At 43.2% G+C, this 20,297-nt stretch overlaps 1 protein-coding gene across 4 annotated transcripts in view; it reads right to left on the bottom strand.

Moving 5' to 3' along the window:
* Positions 1-20,297, bottom strand: part of LOC126187864 (protein 60A) — a 437,325-nt gene that overhangs the window by 308,445 nt on the left and 108,583 nt on the right. For all 4 annotated transcript variants that reach the window (XM_049929185.1, XM_049929183.1, XM_049929186.1 and 1 more), the window contains exon 2: positions 8,029-8,200. In XM_049929185.1, coding sequence (XP_049785142.1) covers positions 8,029-8,200 — 172 coding nt within the window. The remainder of the gene's footprint in view (positions 1-8,028; positions 8,201-20,297) is intronic.

Here is a 20,297-nt window from a genome sequence, read left to right on the forward strand (position 1 = left end):
CAGGTACAATCTGAATTATATTAACAATCTTTTCGTTGTCCTCCTAATGACAAAAAAGAGGTATCATTATGTGCACCGCAAGAGTCCAACAAAACCAATTAATTATTTTCTACAACTGATAAGAAGAAGTTTCGGATGTAATATTGAAAATTATTCTCTCCAATTTTCCAGATTTGACCACGTCAGTTAAAGGATTTTTGTAAGTAAACATTTCTTTTTTTCATTGGCTTTGTCGTATAGCATTCATAGTCTGCACAAGTGACTCCCTTTTTTTCGCCCGAATCGATAAAGTGTGATTTGAAGGCAGTTGTTGCACAAAACCTGACTGATTTGCTTTATAAACACCATTTGAGGTGGTAAAAAGAAGCTTCATCTTCACGTCAGCTGCGAATTTCTCTATAGTTTCATCTAATAACATCTCCTATTCCATGGTTACTTGAAGTGAACATAGTAATTTACCGACATTCTTTTTCAAAAAATGCAACGAATTGCAAAATGATTTAGACAAGATATTATATGGTGTAAAACAGTGACAATTGACTCTAAATAAAGAAAAGAGTGAAGTCATCGATATGAGTACTAAACGGAATCCGCTAAATTTCAGTTACACGACAAATCACACAAATCTAAAGGTTATTATCTCAACTAAACACATAGGGATTACAATTAGAATAACCGAAACTGAAACGATCACAAAGATAATGTTGTGGGGAAAGCAAACCAGAGACTGCGCTTTATTGGTACAACAATGAGAAAATGTAACAGGTCTGCTAAAGAGAATGCTTACACTAGGCTTGTCCTCTTTCTTCAGCAGTACTGCTCTGCGGTGTGAGATCCGCATCAGTTAGACTGGCGGACGACATCGAAAAAGTTCACCGAAGGACAGTTCGTTCTGTATTATCGCGAAATAAGGGAGAAAGTGCCACGGATATGATACATACAAAGTTTTTCGCAGTGACAAGACCTTTCCATGAAATTTCAATCATCAGCTTTCTCAGGTCTGTCTGCGAATTTTTTTTTTCTTTTTTTGTGCCCACCTACATGGAGAGAAATTTTCATCATAAGAAAACTCACGAGCTCGCACAGAAAGATTTAAGTGTTCTTTTCCCCGCGTGCTGTTCGAGAGTGGAACGGTAGGGAAGTAGCTTAAAGGCGGTTCGATTAACCCTCTGCTAGGCACTTAAATGTTAATTGCATAGTAATAGTGTAGATGCGGATACGTGTTTTCTTCGGGCTAGGAAAGGTATGTATTTTTGTTCTGGAATTTTATTAGCGGAACAATCATTGTTCGAAGACAGTTCACAGACTCGTCAGAGTTATTTCGTTTCTCCTAAGTTTTCACAATTCCTAGCGAAATGTCTACATGTTTCGAACGAATGTCGCATATATGTAGGTCTTCACGAGAATTACATGATTTCGACTGCAGACCACCTTCTTTATATTTCATTTTTACAAGGTTGAAAAATTAGTTGGATTCCACGTTACTATGAAACTCTGCAGAAAGACAGATGCTATAATGAGGCATATATGAAGAAAACACAAAGAAAATTAATTCATTTTCATCCCCATTGTTAACACCTAGTGACACCGGAAAGGCAACTGGTAATTATCATGGATATTAAGTGACCTGCAAATCAGACCAAATAGTAACTGTGAATGTTGTGTCAAAGTAACAATCAACGGAAATTGAAGTTCGCTTTATAAATGACGATTACGTTGTGCCGCGTTGCCTGTTTACCAAGGTGTCGTCAACAAATGAAATGTGCATGCTAAATTGCGCATGCGCTGTCTACTACAGATCGGTTAGCAGTGTACATTTTTACAGCCCAATGGCGAGCTACGAATTTGGCAATTTTCAACATTTGTTTTTCAATTACAGGTTCTTGTAGGGCACCTTAGCAGCTAAATTTTTAACATAATTTTTCTTTCGATGAATACTTAGTCTATAAAAAAATTTCATGGCAGGTTTCGACATACCCGACTGGATTTCCCTTGTACGAATGGGTCTGTCTTACAGTAAATCAGATGCCAATCCTCTTCAGTCATGTTGTGCACAGCATGAATGATTTTTGGGACAAAAACCGATTTTCATCAACCTTCATGGAAGTCATCCTGACAGAAGCAGACCACCAGGAAATTCTGCAAACCAATTGCAAACAGTCTTTACCGAAGGTGATTGGTTACAAATTGTAGGAAGCGATGCGAGGCATTGTTGCAGTGTTAAGCACTTACCAACGCCATAAAGAATATCCAACGATAGCCAATACGAGAAATGTCCACTTTTTCAGAGCACTGTTCCTTTAAACGCTTGTTGTACAATGATGCGACAAAACTCACGGGATACCTCCTAATATCGTGTTAGACCTCCTATTGCCTAGCTTAGTATAGCAACTCCACGCGGCATGCACTCAACAAGTCGTTGGTCCCCTGAGGAAATATTGAGCCAAAGCCTCTGTAGCCGTCCTAATTGCGAAAGTGTTGTCAGTGAAGGATTGTGTGCACGAACTGACCTCTCGAAAATGTCCCATAAAAGTTCGATGGGATTCACGTCGGGCGATCTGGGTCGACAGATCATTCGCTCGAATTGTTCAAAATGTTCTTCAAACCAATCGCGAACAATTGCGGCATGTGACATCGAGAAAATTCCATCGTTGTTTGGGAACATGAAGTCCATGTATGGCTACAGACGGTCTCCAAGTTGCTGAACATAACCACTTGTAGTCAATGATTGGTTAAGTTGGATCAGAGGACCCAGACCATTCCACATAAACATAGTCCACGCCTTTAGGGAGTGACCACCATCTTGGACAGTGCCTTGTTGACAACTTGGGTTCATGGCTTCATCGGATCTGAGCACTAATAGAACCCTCCCATCAGCTCTTACCAAATGAAATTAGGAGTCATGTGACAAACCACGGTTTTCCATTCGTTCAACCGATAGGGTCACGAGCCACAGAACGGCGCTGCAGGCGATGTCGTGTTATTAGCAATGGCGCTCGCGTCCGTTGTCCGCTTTTTTTCTTTTTTCTGGTTCGTTTTAGGGCGCAAAAACAATTGAGATCATACGTGCCCACGTCATAACCTTAGATCATCAAGAAGTAAAAGAACTTAAAAACGACGATCGTCAAGCCCAATCGACGGAAAGAAAGCGAGCTAAGAACAAAGACTTCTCAGAGGAGAGAGGTCCAAAAAATACACTGTAGAGACAGCAGAGATGCCGAACCAAAGATTAAATTCCTTTGGCATATTGCTAGGACGGATAAAAAGTAAAAACGAGGTCGACAGCCTGCGCATCGTTCGCTAAAACAGCCGTTAACTCAAGACGGCAAACATACATTAGAACGTAAGTTGTTAAAAAAAGAGCATTCGGTCAGGAAATGGCGAACCGTCAAAAGATGAATACAATGAGCACTAAGTGGCAGGGGATCACCCCTTAACAAATGGCGACGACTAAAACGACAATGCCCAATGCTCAACCTAGCTAAAACGGTCTCGCGGCTAGTGGGTCGGGATGAGATCGGCCAAGCCAGGGAAGAGTTTTAATTCCTCAGGGTTTATTCCCGTGAACAGAAGACCAGTGGTGACGCCCAAGTAACACCACCTGCCGAAAGGTGGTAATACAGATCATCCGAAGGGATGGAAGAGCTAACAGACCGGGTTAGGAGGGCTGCAGCCTTGGTAGCAGCGCCAGCAGCCTCATTTCCCGTCAGACCGACGGGGCTAGGAACCCACATGAACATCACAGTAGCTCCCTCCACAGCGAGCAAGTGGAAGCTTTCTAGCACAAGTTGCGCTGCGGGATTGACTGTGTACAGCACACAGAGGCTCTGAAGGGAAATGAGAGAATCGGAGCAGATGACACAATTAAAAAGCCTGGGTCACTGGATGTACTGCGTGACCTGCACAGACACTGATTTCTTCGGTTATTTCACGCAGTATTTCTTGTCTGTCAGCAAATACAACGCTGCTCTCGGTCGTTAACTGAAGATTACCGGCAAATGCGTTGTCCTTGGTATTCTCGGCAGAGTCTTGGCACTGTGGATCTCGGAATATAGAATTCCCTGACGATATCCGAAATGGAATGTCCAATGCGTGTAGCTCTAATTACCATTCCGCGTTCAGAGTCTGTGAATTCCCGTCGTGCGGCCATAATCACGTCGGAAACAGTTCCAAATCACGTCGGAAGCGGTTTCAAATGGTCACCTCATTACAAATGACAGCTCCACCAATGCACTGCCCTTTTATACTTTGTGTACTCGATACTTGCACGGTCTGTGTATGTGCTTATCGCTAAATGGTTCAAATGGCTCTGAGCACTAATGGGACGTAACATCGGAGGTCATCAGTCCCCTAGAACTTAGAACTACTTAAACCTAACTAACCTAAGGACATCACACACATCCATTCCCGAGGCAGGCTTCGAACCTGCGACCGTAGCGGTCGCGTGGCTCCAGACTGTAGCGCCTAGAACCGCTCGGCCACTCCGGCCGGCTACATATCGCTACCCCAAGAATTTTGTCACCTCAGTGTAATTCCATTCTCTCCTCTTTCATTAACCTTCCCACTTTTTCTAATACCAGACAAGGCTTCAAAAGTGCTAAACTAATCAATATAATTCTCAACGCCTCCGTTAGTTTGTTATTATTATCAGCGTAGCCATTACTATTTTTTTATTTGCGAATTGACCACTTAGGATCACTCTAGCATTTTATTTCTCCTTTGTCTGAAGTTTCCTCTTTCTACAGAACTCCTTCATATGGACGTTGTGCTGTTGCTTCTGTTCATCCGTCCAGGCTCTTCCAGCCCTCTTTCGACTTGAAATCCTTCCAAATTTTGAATCACGGTCCGAAATGTATCCCTATTTAATATCTGAACTTCCTGAATGTTGAACCTTTCCAGATCTTTACGAGCTTGCTTAATCCATGTCGTCGTTGTCTTCTTTTTCCACAGGTAGCCGAATATCCTTTTGGTTGGCCTGGTTTTGTCATTCTGTAGAAGTGTCCTAGAAATGATAACCCCCTCCTGTTCATGGTCTCCGAGATTTTCCCCACCTTTTTGTAGATTCCATTATTGCTCCGAAGTTTCCAGCTAGTTTCAACCTGGGTTGGACCCATGATTTTCCGTAATATTCTTCTTTCTGCTATCTCCAGTTTTTCCAACTTGTAATTCACAGAGAGGCATTCGCTGGCATACAGGCACTCTGTTTTTACCACAGCATTGGAGTGCTTTATTTTGGCATTCCAAAAGATGCACTTATTGTTGTAAATGTTTTTAGTTAATCCGTAAGGTGTCTTCATTTTTGAGATCCGATCCCCGACAGCAGCCTTCTCCAGTCCGTTCTCTTGTATGGCTTCACCAAGTTATTTGAATTTTTTTACCCTCTCAATTCATCCAATCTCTACTTCAAGTAATTGTCATCCACGTTTCTCACTTGTCACGAATTTTGCCTTCTCTTTCAAGATCCTAAATCCTGTCTTGCCAGCGATCCTATATAATAGGTTGACCTGTATGGCCGCTTCTTCTATGTTCTGTGAAAGTATTGCAAAATCATCATCGAAAGCCAAGCAGTTGACTTTGATTCCTCCCGATTTTCTTCCTAGACACATTGGGCTAATCCCTTGATTTTCAAGTTCGGAATTCCAAATTCTCACAGTCTTCCCCCCAGAACACAGTTAAATAGCACTGGTGACAATCCATCGCCTTGTCGCACACCTGTCTTTATTTCAAATGGTTGGGACAGTTCTCCCATGCACTTCACTTTGGAAGTCGTGCCTGTTGAAGTTTCTCTGAATAATGTTTGCTAGTTTGTTTTTGACCACAAATTCTCTGACAATCCCACCTAGGATCTCTCTACCCACCGAGTCAAAGGCTTTTTTGAAGTCAATGAAAGAAACCACTATATTTTTGCCATTCAGCATTCTGTGTCGGATTATTGATTTCAAATTAAAAATTTGTTCGGACAGGAGCGGCCTATCCGGAACCCACTCTAGTACTCTCCAAGTTGTCTATTGTTATTATTTATTATTATTATTATTATTATTATTATTACTATTATTACAGGAAATTATTACTTTTTACTACACTACTGGCCACTAAAATTGCTACACCGCGAAGATGACGTACTACAGACACGAAATTTAACCGACAGGAAGAAAAGGCTGTGATATGCAAATGATTGGCTTTTCAGAGCATTCACACAAGGTTGGCGCCGGTGGCGACACCTACAACGTGCTGACATGAGGAAAGTTTCCAACCGATTTCTCACAAACAAACAGCAGTTGACCGGCGTTGCATGGTGAAATGTTGTTGTGATGCCTCGTGTAAGGTGGAGAAATGCGTACCATCACGTTTCCGACTTCGATAAAGCTCAGATTGTAGCCTATCGCGATTGCTCAAAAATGGCTCTGAGCACTATGGGACTTAACATCTATGGTCATCAGTCCCCTAGAACTTAGAACTACTTAAACCTACCTAACCTAAGGACATCACACAACACCCAGTCATCACGAGGCAGAGAAAATCCCTGGCCCCGCCAGATCGCGATTGCGGTTTATCGTATCGCTACACTGTTGCTCGCGTTGGTCGAGATCCAATGACTCTTAGCAAAATATGGAATCGGTGGGTTCAGGAGGGTAATACGGAACGCCGTGCTGGATCCCAACGGCCTCGTATCACTAGCAGTCGAGATGCCAGGCAACTTATCCGCATGGCTGTAACGGATCGTGCAGCCACGTTTCGATCCCTGAATCAACAGATGTGGACGTTTGTGAGACAACAACCATCTGCACGAACAGTTCGACGACGTTTACAGCAGCATGGACTATCAGCTCGGAGACCACGGCTGCGGTTACCCTTGGCGCTACATCACAGACAGGAGCGCCTGCGATGGTGTACTCAACGACGAACCTGGGTGCACGAATGGCAAAATATCATTTTTTCAGATGAATCCAGGTTCTGTTTACAGCAACACGATGGTCGCATCCGTGTTTGGCGACATCGCGGTGAACGCACATTGGAAGCATGTATTCGTCATCGCCATACTGGCGTATCACTCGGCGTGATGGTATGGGGTGCCATTGGTTACACGTCTCGGTCACCTCTTGTTTGCAATGACGGCACTTTGAACTGTGGACGTTACGTTTCAGATGTGTTACGACCTGTGGCTCTACCCCTCATTCGATCCCTGCGAAACCCTACATTTCAGCAGGATAATGCACGAGCGCATGCTGCAGGTCCTGTACGGGCCTATCTGGATACAGGAAATTTTCGACTGCTGCCCTGGCCAGCACACTCTCCAGATCTCTCACCGATTGAAAGCGTCTGGTCAATGGTTGCCAAGCAACTGGCTCGTCACAATACGCCAGTCACTAATCTTGATGAACTGTGGTATCGTGTTGAAGCTGCATGGGCAGCTGTACTTGTACACGCCATCCAAGCTCTGATTGACTCAATGCCCAGGAGTATCAAGGCCGGTATTACGGCCAGAGGTGGTTGTTCTGGGTACTGATTTCTCAGGATCTATGCACCCAAATTGCATGAAAATGTAATTACATGTCAGTTCTAGTATAATATTTGTCCAATGAATACGCGTTTATCATCTGCATTTCTTCTTGGTGTAGCAATTTTAATGGCCAGTGGTGTGATAATGCACATTATTCATTGAGTTTGTTATGTAATAACTACTTAACATAATTCTTAATTCCTCCATTATTTTATCGTCATTATTAGTGTTACCATTAGTATTATTGCCAATTATTATGTTTATTAATAACGTAAATCAATGTTGTTGTTATTATTATTATTATATGTTGTATTTGTTGTTCCTGGTCAGATGTAAGAAAGTCCCTTAGGTCGTAATCTGGCAAAAGTGAATAAGCAATAAATAAATAAAATTGTCTGAGTTGCCATTGCTTTAACAGTAACAAATGCCAATGTTTAAAACAGTAGTAACGCCACAGCTGAGTAGCAGGTCGTCAACACACTGACGCCCCATCAGGCAGCAGAGCGGCGCGAGGCCGTGCTACTCACATCTTGTCGTCGCCGACCAGCTGGTAGGCGGTGAGGCTGAAGGAGGCGGCGGGCGCGGCGCGCGCCTGCTGGAACACCCGCAGCTCCGCCCCCAGGATGCGCTCCTGCAGCGGCACCTCCGACACGTCGAACGACAGCAGCCGGCCGCGCTCGTGCCGCATCCCGTGGTGTCCTGCACACACACCCGACACTCTCTCACACCGTGCGGCGCTGCTGCGGCGCTTTCTAGCATCAACAGCTGATGTGCGCGCAACCAGTTAAACACTGTAGGTGTACCACAGCGACCGATATTGGATCCGATCTTGTACATTATGTACAGGGTGGTCCATTGATCGTAACAGGGCCAAATATCTCACGAAATAAGCGTCACACGAAAAAAACTACAAGGAACAAAACTTGTCTAGCTTGAAGGGGGAAACCAGATAGCGCTGCCATAGGTCAAACGGATATCAACTGCGTTTTTTTTAAAATAGGAACCCCAATTTTTATCACATATTAGTGTAGTACGTAAAGAAATACGAATGTTTTAGTTGGGCCACTTTTTTCGCTTTGTGACAGATGGCGCTGTAATAGCCACAAACATAAGGCTCACAAATTTAGACGAACAGTTGGTCACAGGTGTTGTTGTTGTTATGGTCTTCAGTCCTCGGACTGGTTTGATGCAGCTCTCCATGCTACTCTATCCTATGCAAGCATCCTCATCTCCCAGTAACTACTGCAACCTACATCCTTCTAAATCTACTTAGTGTATTCATCTCTTGGTCTCCCTCTACGATTTTTACCTTCCACGCTGCCCTCCAGTACTAAATTGGTGATCCCTTGATGCCTCAGAACATGTCCTACCAACCGATCCCTTCTTCTGGTCAAGTTGTGCCACAAACTTCTCTTCTCCCCAATCCTATTCAATACCTCCTCATTAGTTATGTGATCTACCCATCTAATCTTCAGCACCGCATTTCGAAAGCTTCTATTCTCTTCTTGTCTAAACTATTTATCGTCCACGTTTCACTTCCATACATGGCTACACTCCATACAAATACTTTCAGAAACGACTTCCTGACACTTAAATCAATACTATGTCAACAAATTTCTATTCTTCAGAAACGCTTTCCTTGCCATTGCCAGTCTACATTTGATATCCTCTCTACTTCGACCATCATCAGTTATTTTGCTTCCGAAATAGCAAAACTCCTTTACTACTTTAAGTGTCTCATTTTCTAATCTAATTCCCGCAGCATCACGCGATTAATTCGACTACAGTCCATTATCCTCGTTTTGCTTTTGTCGATGTTCATCTTATATCCTCCTTTCAAGACACTGTCCATTCCGTTCAACTGCTCTTCCAAGTCCTTTGTTGTCTCTGACAGAATTACAATGTCATCGGCGAACCTCAAAGTTTTTATTTCTTCTCCATGGATTTTAATACCTACTCCAAATTTTTCTTTTGTTTACTTTACTGCTTGCTCAATATACAGATTGAATAACGTCGGGGAGAGGCTACAACCCTGTATCACTCCCTTCCCAACCACTGCTTCCCTTTCGTGTCCCTCGACTCTTATAACTGCCATCTGGTTTCTGTACAAATTGTAAATAGCCTTTCGCTCCCTGTATTTTACCCCTGCCACCTTCAGAATTTGAAAGAGAGTATGCCAGTCAACGTTGTCAAAAGCTTTCTCTAAGTCTACAAATGCTAGAAACGTAGGTTCACCTTTCCTTAATCTAGCTTCTAAGATAAGTCGTAGGGTCAGTATTGCCTCACGTGTTCCAATAGTTCTACGGAATCCAAACTGATCTTCCCCGAGGTCGGCTTCTACCAGTTTTTCCATTCGTCTGTAAAGAATTCGCGTTAGTATTTTGCAGCTGTGGCTTATTAAACTGATAGTTCGGTAATTTTCACATCTGTCAACACCTAATGGAATGTTGTCTACTCCCGGGGCCTTGTTTCGACTCAGGTCTTTCAGTGCTCTGTCAAACTCTTCCACGCAGTATCATATCTCCCATTTCATCTTCATCTGAATTCCCTCCTATTTCTATGATATTGTCCTGAAGTACATCGCTCTTGTACAGACCCTCTATATACTCCTTCCACCTTTCTGCTTTCCCTTCTTTGCTTAGAACTGGGTTCCCATCTGAGCTCTTGATATTCATACAAGTGGTTCTCTTTTCTCCAAAGGTCTCTAATTTTCCTGTAGGCTGTATCTATCTTACCCCTAGTGAGATAAGCCTCTACATCCTTACAGTTGTCCTCTAGCCATCCCTGCTTAGCCATTTTGCACTTCCTGTCAATCTCATTTTTGAGACGTTTGTATTCCTTTTTGCCTGCTTCATTTACTGCATTTTTATATTTTCTCCTTTCATCAACTAAATTCAATATTTCTTCTGTTACCCAAGGATTTCTACTAGCCCTCGTCTTTTTACCTACTTGATCCTCTGCTGCCTTCACTACTTCATCCCTCGAAGCTACCCATTCTTCTTCTACTGTATCTCTTTCCCCCATTCCTGTCAATTGTTCCCTTATGCTCTCCCTGAAACTCTGTACAACCTGTGGTTCTTTCAGTTTATCCAGGTCCCATCTCGTTAAATGGCCACTTTTTTGCAGTTTCTTCACTTTTAATCTACAGTTCATAACCAATAGATTGTGGTCAGAGTCCACATCTGCCCCTGGATATGTCTTACAATTTAAAACCTGGTTCCTAAATCTCTGTCTTATCATTATATAATCTATCTGAAACCTTCTAGTATCTCCAGGTTTCTTCCATGTATACAATCTTCTTTTATGATTCTTGAACCAAGTGTTGTGCTCTGTGCGAAATTCTACCAGGCGGCTTCCTCTTTCATTTCTTCCCCCCAGTCCATATTCACCTACTACATTTCCTTCTCACCCTTTTCCTACTACCGAGTTCCAGTCACCCATGACTTAAATTTTCGTCTCCCTTCACTATCTGAATAATTTCTTTTATCTCATCATACATTTCTTCAATTTCTTCATCATCTGAAGAGCTAGTTGACATATGAACTTGTACTACTGTAGTAGGCGTGGGCTTCGTGTCTATCTTGGCCACAATAATGCGTTCACTATGCTGATTGTAGTAATTTATCCACACTCCTATTTTTTTATTCATTATTAAACCTACACCTGCATTACCCCTATTTGATTTTGTATTTATAACCCTGGATTCGCCTGACCAGAAGTCTAGTTCCTCCTGCCACCGAACTTCACTAATTCCCACTATATCTAATTTTAACCTATCCATTTCCCTTTTTAAATTTTCTATCCTACCTGCCCGATTAAGGAATCCGACATTCCACACTCCGATCCGTAGAACGACAAATTGTCTGCTACCGATGTGAGGATTAGCCGCGACAGCAGCTAAAACACCTACTTGGGCATCATCATTTGTTGCAGGTCGTGGTTGACGCTTCACATGTGGCTGAACACTTCCTGCTTCCTTAAATAACGTAACTATCCGGCGAACGGTCCGGACACTTGGACGAGGTCGTCCAGGACACCGAGCAGCATACATAGCACGCGCCCGTTGGGCATTTTGATCACAATAGCCACACATGAACACGATATCGACCTTTTCCGAAATTGGTAAACGGTCCATTTTAACACGGGTAATGTATCACGAAGGAAATACCGTCCGCACTGACGGAATGTTACGTGATACTACGTACTTATACGTTTGTGACTATTACAGCGCCATCAGTCACATAGCGAAAAAAGTGGTACAACTAAAACATTCATATATCTTTACGTGCTACACGAATATGTAATAAAAAATGGGGGTACCTATTTTGAAAAAACGCAGTTGATATTCGTTTGACCTATGGCACCGCCATCTAGCGGGCCAACCATAGCGCCATCATGTTTCCCCCTTCAAGCTAGACGAATTTCGTTCTTTGTAGTTTTTTCGTTTGATGCTTATTTCGTGAGATATTTGGCCCGGTCGCTATCAATGGACCACCCTGTATACTCTAAGGAAGGGGAAAAAAAACGACGGGCTGAAACTAATTATCCGATTGGGACGGAAATCGTTTATGTGATCTACTGACAAACAAATGATTGCAATTTCAGAAAAAAAAGAACTGGTCGATTTATTCAAGAGAAAGAGCTTCACAAATTAAGCAAACCAATAACGCGTTGGTTTATCTTTGGCCCTTATACAAGCAACTACTCGGCTTGGCGTTGATTGATGAGAGTTGCTGGATATCATCCTGAGGGATTCGTGCCAAATTCTGTCCAACTGGCGCATTAGATCGCCAAAAACCCGCTACCCATTAGCGAGAAACCCGGCGACCTTGCTGGCCAAGGTAGGGTTTTGCAGGCACGGACACTAGCAGTAGAAAGAAACTGTCACCTAGGGCGGGTGCGCATTAGCTTGCTAAAATGTAAATCCAGAATGGCTCGGCATGAAGTGCGACAAACGGCGCGTAGAATGTCGTCGATAGACTGCTTATGGCAAGTGGAAGAGAGACAGCGCGCCGTATAGTTAGTGAGAAGGGTTTTCGTATATATGATAAGTCCCTTCCCTCGAAAATTTCCTTCCTTCATACCTCTCCCATGTTACCACAGATGATGTTCACCGAACTCATTTGTGCTAACAAGGGAACCTCCCCATCGCACCCCCCTCAGATTTAGTTATAAGTTGGCGAGTTGTATGGAACTATGAAAAAAAAATAAGCAAAATATACAAACTGAGTAGTCCATGAGAAGATAGGCAACATCAAGGATAATGTAAGCTCAGGAGCGCCGTGGTCCCGTGGTTAGCGTGAGCAGCTGCGGAAGGAAAGGCCTTTAGTTCCAAGTCTTCCCTCGAGTGAAAAGTTTTAATTTTTTATTTTCAGACAATTATTATCTGCCCGTCCGTCGATCCGATGCGATCACTTTTTTGGGAGTGATTATCACATCGACAAGAAAACCTAAATCGGGCAAGGTAGAAGAATCTTTTTACCCATTCGCCAAGTGTACAAGTTAGGTGGGTCGACAACATATTCCTGCCATGTGACGCACATGCCGTCACCAGTGTCGTATAGAATATATCAGACGTGTTTTCCTGTGAAGGAATCGGTTGACCTATGACCTTGCGATCAAATGTTTTCGGTTCCCATTAGAGAGGCACGTCCTTTCGTCTACTAATCGCACGGTTTTGCGGTGCGGTCGCAAAACACAGACACTAAACTTATTACAGTGAACAGAGACGTCAATGAACGAAAGGGCAGATCATAACTTTGCGAAAATAAAGAAAGTAAAATCTGCACCCGAGGGAAGACTTGAACCAAGGACCTCTCGTTCCGCAGCTGTTCACGCTAACCACGGGACCACGGTACTGTCAATCTAACATTAACCTTGTATTGCTTATGTTGCACATGGACTACTCAGTTTATGTATTTTGCTTTTTTTCATAATTCCACATAACTTCTTCCTGTTTTCTCGATTGATCTGTCTTCAGTTTTTCAAGGCCTATCCACTGTACCAACTTATAACTAAATCTGAGGGGGGTGCGATGGGGAGGTTCCCTTGTAAGACTGCAGTACACGCGAGGTGTCCAGTTGCTTCCACCGCTTAGAGTGGAATGCATAAGTTCTGAATAACGTTCACCAACCTGCAGTCTTCTGTAGTAGTTGTCCCCTGCGCAGAAAACAGCACGTAGCTCGTGAATCGATTATCTCGAAGCTGTAATAAACTCTTAACGAGGAACTGATATTATACGAATAATTAAATTTTCAGTTAGTTTGTTTGTACGGGATGCCACTCGCTTTTTATTAGCAGAAGTGGAGAAAATGCACAATTATATTACACTTTATGAATTACAAATAATTTCCATTCTTCACGGTTTCACAGAAAATAAACAAAGTAATGAACTCTTGGAAATGAAATGGCGTTTGGCCTCTTGCGTGGCAGGTCCGGCCGCCTTGGTGCAGGTCTTATTACATTCGACGCCACATTGGGCGACCTGCGCGCCAGATGGAGACGAAATGATGATGAAGACAGCACAACACCCAGTCCCTGAGCGGAGAAAATCCCCGACTCAGCCGGGAATCGTACCCCGCCCGTAGGACGGGAATCCGTCACGCTGACCACTCAGCTAACGCGGCGGACAATGAACTCTTAACTAGCGTAATTACTTTCAAACTGCTCTCAATTACATGTCCAAATAATCACAGATTGCTAATTAAGTTATTAACTGATACCGACAGCGACAGACAACATGTCTCTCCTCCGAGACTGACGAATCAGCTCTGATCTTACAGCCGAACCACTTCGCCTGCCATCCAAGTTAGGCGCGATCTGAAGATCTCCGAAGTGCTTCGTCTGCCTTTTTGTTTAGCTGTTGTTTATTATTCTGCTGGTAATTAACACTTTTCAAATAATGGAACGATAGCCTGCTACTTTTCATAAGAAAAGCTAGTAAATTGACCGTTTAGTTTTTCTAAACTGTAATACCTGAAAGATCGTATTCTTGGCACACTTTTAAGGTGGCAGAATAAATGAAGGTCAGACTCGCACCTTACATGAGAGCTTTATACTTCGCAACAGGAAGGTGAATTTAGCACCTAACTTAATTTGGTGGTAACGAGCAAATTTGCGTAGCAGTATGTAATGCAAAAAAGGATGACATTTAATCCAAGGTTAATTAACACACCATTCCTATAATGCATGTTTGAGCGGAATGTGAAACAAGCAGCGAGAGGAGTTTTGGTTTGGAATTCAGAGGGACGACGCATTGGCAAGGCCGCACTACAGGGGGTACCACAGAAACCACTTAAAGGGATGTCCCAGGTGGAAAGTCAACCACTGACCAGGTGACTCAGACGGGGAGAGTGAGTATAACGACACATCTGAGGGAGGACAGGAAAGAAATCTTTTAGAAATCTTCGTTTTGGAATTCCAAATGGATACGAAACAAGACCAGTGTCGCATTTTGGATCACGTGTCCAGCGAGTGGTACACACGTGAGAGAGTCAATGTACGTATTTAGGCGTCTGGAACGGGCACAAAACGTCCGATTGGCGGAAACGCGCTGGGAAGGAGAAAAGAGCCAAAGTTTCGATGCAATTTAATAGTAGGGGCCTTGCGATTGGTAGAGAGAGTTTCCACAAAATAAGAGGAACGCTCCTGTTGTTCGAAAAAAGCCGTGACGTGAAGAACGAAAGAACCCAGGTGGGAAGACAGTTCGGCTGTGAGTAAGACAAGTCGGAAATTTTCGGGGACTCTTCTCTGAACTGGAGTCAAGTGCAGAACGGAGCGCATAACGCTCTGTACGGCGCAGAGGAGTAATTTGTGTGAACGCTGCGTTCACAGCGGCTGATATCCAGCTAGAAATTAGCTGTAGCGTCGTTTAGCTCCAACTGTGGAGAAATGAACCAGCCAATTAGTTAACTGTTCTTGTGAGAACTGAGAGGGCGTTATAATACACACACTGCTCCAACCATGCGTGTGTATATCGCCACATTATAAGACTAGGGATGAGTAAATGTTCTCTCACATAACGAGAGACATAGGGTAAGTTTCTGCTGGAAAATTCAGCAAAGGTGTAATTAGTTTTACAGGAATTTCAGCGGAAGAGAGCGGCCTAGCAGACGACAGCTCATCGCAGCTTGAGGTGAATACCGCGCGCACAGGCTTAAACTTGTTGGTTCACAAGGTTGCGACCACTGTAAACTTGAGTGACCTTCGGTAATCTTTTACTCAATTTGTCACATAACTAACGATCCACTGTAGACTTTATTGTCATCCTAAAAAAAGTACCGAACTTTGAACCGGAATCCGACGATTTTTGTAGTACTGACCAACATCATAACGTAAGTGTAGGAACTATTTTGTAGAGAAACTTCTAGTTAAACTTTAATATTGTCGTGTTTAGGAAAATTTAACCTTCTGAAAGTTAATATTTAATATTGTTGTGTTTAGGATTATTTCACTTTTTGATGCTGACGACTGTTTTTTGTTGTCACATTGAAAACTGTGTAAAAGCGTGTATTTTTGTGCTAATATTGCGACATTAAACATGTCATTTCAACTTACACTGTTGTCTTCAATCCTAGAATAAGCAAACCAAAAATACTGCACCTTACACACTCGTGACACTGTTGATCTCAGAATATTGAATTCTCTAACGATTCCGAAATGGACTGTCACATGCATTTAGCTCCAACTACCATTTCGCGTTCAAAGCATGTGCGGCCACAATCACGCCGAACACATTTCCACACGAATCACCTGATGACGAATGACAACTCGCCAAGGCACGGCCCTTTCATACTTTCTGTACGCGATACTACCGTCACCTGTAAATGTGCATATCGCTATCCCATGACTGTTGTCACCTCCGTGTAATTCCTGCCGTCAGGCTGCTAATTCTGGTGACACAGTTCAGTTCCGCGTCGCCAGCGCGGCATACTAGAATCCGCTCTCTAACAAGGGAACCTTCCCATCACACGCCCCTCAGATTTAGTTATAAGTTGGCACAGTGGATAGGCCTTGAAAAACTGAACACAGATCAATCGAGAAAACAGGAAGAAGTTGTGTGGAATTATGAAAAATATAATCAAAATATACAAACTGAGTAGTCCCTGTGCAAGATAGGCAACATCAAGGACGATGTGAGCTTACGAGCGCCGTGGTCCCGTGGTTAGCGTGAGCACCTGCCGAACGAGAGGCCCTCGGTACAAGCCTTCCCTCGTGTGAAAAGTTTAATATTTTATTTTCAGACAATTATTATTTGTCCGTCCGTCCGTCCGATGCGAGGTAACTGCGCCGTAGTATAGGGACGTTGTATGAAAACGTTAAAAACATATGTTTTGACAGAGGACAGGGTAAACTGTGCGACTGTGAAACTGTTGCATTCATTTGTTGCAGTTTATGTGATAAACTCTTATGTTTTCATCACGTTTTTGGGAGTGATTATCACATTAACAAGAAAACCTAAATCGGTCAAGGTAGAAGAATCTTTTTACCCATTCGCCAAGTGTACAAGTTAGGCGGGTCGACAACATATTCCTGTCATGTGACGCACATGCCGTCACCAGTGTCGTATAGAATATATCAGAGGTGTTTTCCTGTGGAGGAATCGGTTGACCTATGACCTTGCGATGAAATGTTTTCGGTTCGCATTGGAGAGGCACGTCCTTTGGTCTACTAATCGCACGGTTTTGCGGTGCGGTTGCAAAACACAGACACTTGTTACAGTGGACAGAGACGTCAATGAACGAACGGACAGATCATAACTTTGCGAAAATAAAGGAAGTAAAATTTTCGCTCGAGGGAAGACTTGAAGCTGGGACCTCTTGCTCCGCAGCTGCTCACGCTAACCACGGGACCACGGCGCTCCTGAACTTGTAGTATCCTTGATGTTACCTAACTTGCACATGGACTACTCAGTTTGTATATTTTGCTTATTTTTTTCATAGTTCCACAGAAATGCTTCCTGTTTTCTCGATTGATCTGTGTTCAGTTTTTCAAGGCCTATCCACTGTGCCATCTTATAACTAAATCTGAGAGGGGTGCGATGGGGAGGTTCCCTTGTAAGTAGCTGATACTGTGCCGGAAGAACTGGCAAAACTATACTGCGTAAAGAATCTCTTCGGTACCACGCGAATCATCCTTGGTTATGTGAGCAAGGCGTCAATATGGAAAAGCATGGCCACAAATTATTTCTGCAGGTGAGCGCAATGCAGACAAACTTTAGATCAACCTGACGTAGTAAAAGTGCAGGCACAAAAGGCCAAGGCAAATTACATAGACCCGACATGATGACGTGCTTCACATTTTATGTCTACTTATGACAATAATAAATATGTGCCACTACTACACCAATATAACCCGAGAAGAAAGATTTTAGACGAAGTTTCTTTTAGGTGGCAATGTTATTGAGTGAAACAAATGGCTCTGAGCACTATGGGACTCAACTTCTGAGGTTATTAGTCCCCTAGAACTTAGAACTAGTTAAACCTAACTAACCTAAGGACAACACACACATCCATGCACGAGGCAGGATTCGAACCTGCTACCGTAGTGGTCTCGCGGTTCCAGACAGCAGCGCCTAGAACCGCACGGCCACTTGGGCCGGCTATTGAGTGAAACCTTCGAAACGAGACGTGCACATAACCTTGTAGTAACTACGTGCGGGGAATGCACCCTAGCAAAAGAAAGGAAGTGTTCATTCTTTCCAAAGAAGGCAGGGTCTCTGATGAGACAGCAACGCCGTCACAAGGTTTAAGTCGACATCTGAAGCTACATCCTGCCTATCTAAGAGTGAATTGGTGAGGATACATTTCACTTTTCTATATATTAGGGTTTGAACCCGTTCCGTTGATAGATGAGGACGGCTAGAATGACTGCTTGTACACCTCCACGCGAGATGTTATATGCATAATTTCATCCACACCGTCTCTATAGGCTGAATTTGTAGGCTACGAAACCTTCCCACCCCATTAAAGAGAGTGAAAATGAAAAATGACGCTAGTTAGTTATCTCTCCCCCAAGAAACGACGCTAATTAAAATATACACAACGGAGTTAATAAACGCTAATTTTCAGCACAGCAATGGATCAATGGGTGGGGGTAGTCACACAGTATCCTTAATTAGCACAGGGGTGACTAGCTGTCAAATGAAATTCGTATGTAACGATAATAACAATAAACACAAAAGAGATAAAATTGAAGTAACCGATGGTTGGCAAAGTTCAGGAAGGGAAGCACGTGATAGTAAGTTTAGCTCTCTTAACATATTAAATGCGAACTAACACAAAACCGCGACTCGAGTACGGTGATTACATTCATGCTTGGAGTATAAGAGAAATCGTGCAACTGTGCCAACCCCAATGGCCAGGTAGAACCTAACCGTGAAGTTATTGTGGGTTATTAAATTCATCGTAACCTATACCGAAGGTGCTGCCCCTAAATCTCACCTTGGTGTATGATATGCTGCCTGCGGGAGGTTTTCCACTGCAATAAACGCAGACATGGAACAAAGACTTAAAAATTCTAAGATTCGCTCAAACTTTTGCATTATACTTTCCAAGATAGATCAAATCAAAAATCAAATAAAATAGCTAAATAAAATACGTAAAATAAACTTAATTAATCCCCTTTCGACCCTTTTATCGAAAATTGAGGGACTGAATACCACAAAAAATTCGCCAGTATTGTCCTACTCATTCTATTTTTTTTTCATCTCTGCTCAAAAATCACGTTGTAATCGAGAGTTTTATTTAAAAATCCAAAATTTTACCACCACTGCTATGGAAAACTGACAGTTCAGTTTTACATCCGGTTATCAGTAAAAAATAAAAATACTTGTTACAACCGAGACGGAACAATTACCGTAAAATACTGATTACTCAACTACAATACCGGTATCAGTTTTAACCGGCAAGTTTTTCCCATCCGTACTCCCGCATCGTCGTCGGACGAAGTCAGAACCAAGAGTCCGCTGGGCGAAGTCTCCGCCTGCAGCATCCTGACTGATATGTGTTCCAGCTGCATGTGGAACTCGAAGTGTCCCCTCTGCGAGCAGAGCCTAAAGTCACTCTACTCAGAGCAGAATCCGAAGAGAAATTAAAAGCGCAGAGAACATCAGTTCTGTGGACGTTTCCCGCCTCTCAAACAGCAGTTACCATTCTTGTTCCGCCAATGAATAGATTAAGCAGAAGCCGCGTGTACTCCCACCACCATATGAAGATACAGCCCTACCAATCAAGTGTACTGAAAGCCCTCTTCCAGAAACTTGCGTCTAAAAGTTTTATGTCACGATACTCTTGCCAATCCTGGGCGCATTTTGCGCTGTTTTCTAGCGCCGGAACATAAAAACACAAAAAAGGGAAAAATTTTGGGATAAATGCTGAACAGGCGGCCAAAGCGTGTGACCGTCATTCCCAGGGACTGGCTGTGTCCTTTAGAAACCTTTCATGATCGGTATCTACTTTAGAAGGCCTTCTTTTTCTTAAGAACGGCTCAAAAAACTGGCCGTGTTATTTACCGCATCCTCTTTTCATCATGGAATCGTTTCGCTGATTGTCTTTAGCAGTAAAACGATACGCAGTGCGACTGACTGACATAGTCTCTCCAGGAAATAGATACAGCACAGTGATGGGCACCTCCAACATCCGTCCTTCCCTACCTGACAGTGAGTCAGCCACTTGGGGTGTGGGGTGGGGGCTGACGCTCTACCTGTGTGCTTCAACCAGCGGGGTTTGGGATTGTTCTTCTGTTGACATTCCTTTTTTGCTTTGTAGCTGGCACGACACGCAGTAATCGTCTTAGC

The sequence above is a fragment of the Schistocerca cancellata genome, chromosome 5 (assembly GCF_023864275.1).
Source record: "Schistocerca cancellata isolate TAMUIC-IGC-003103 chromosome 5, iqSchCanc2.1, whole genome shotgun sequence".
NCBI classification, from domain to species: Eukaryota; Metazoa; Arthropoda; class Insecta; order Orthoptera; family Acrididae; genus Schistocerca; species Schistocerca cancellata.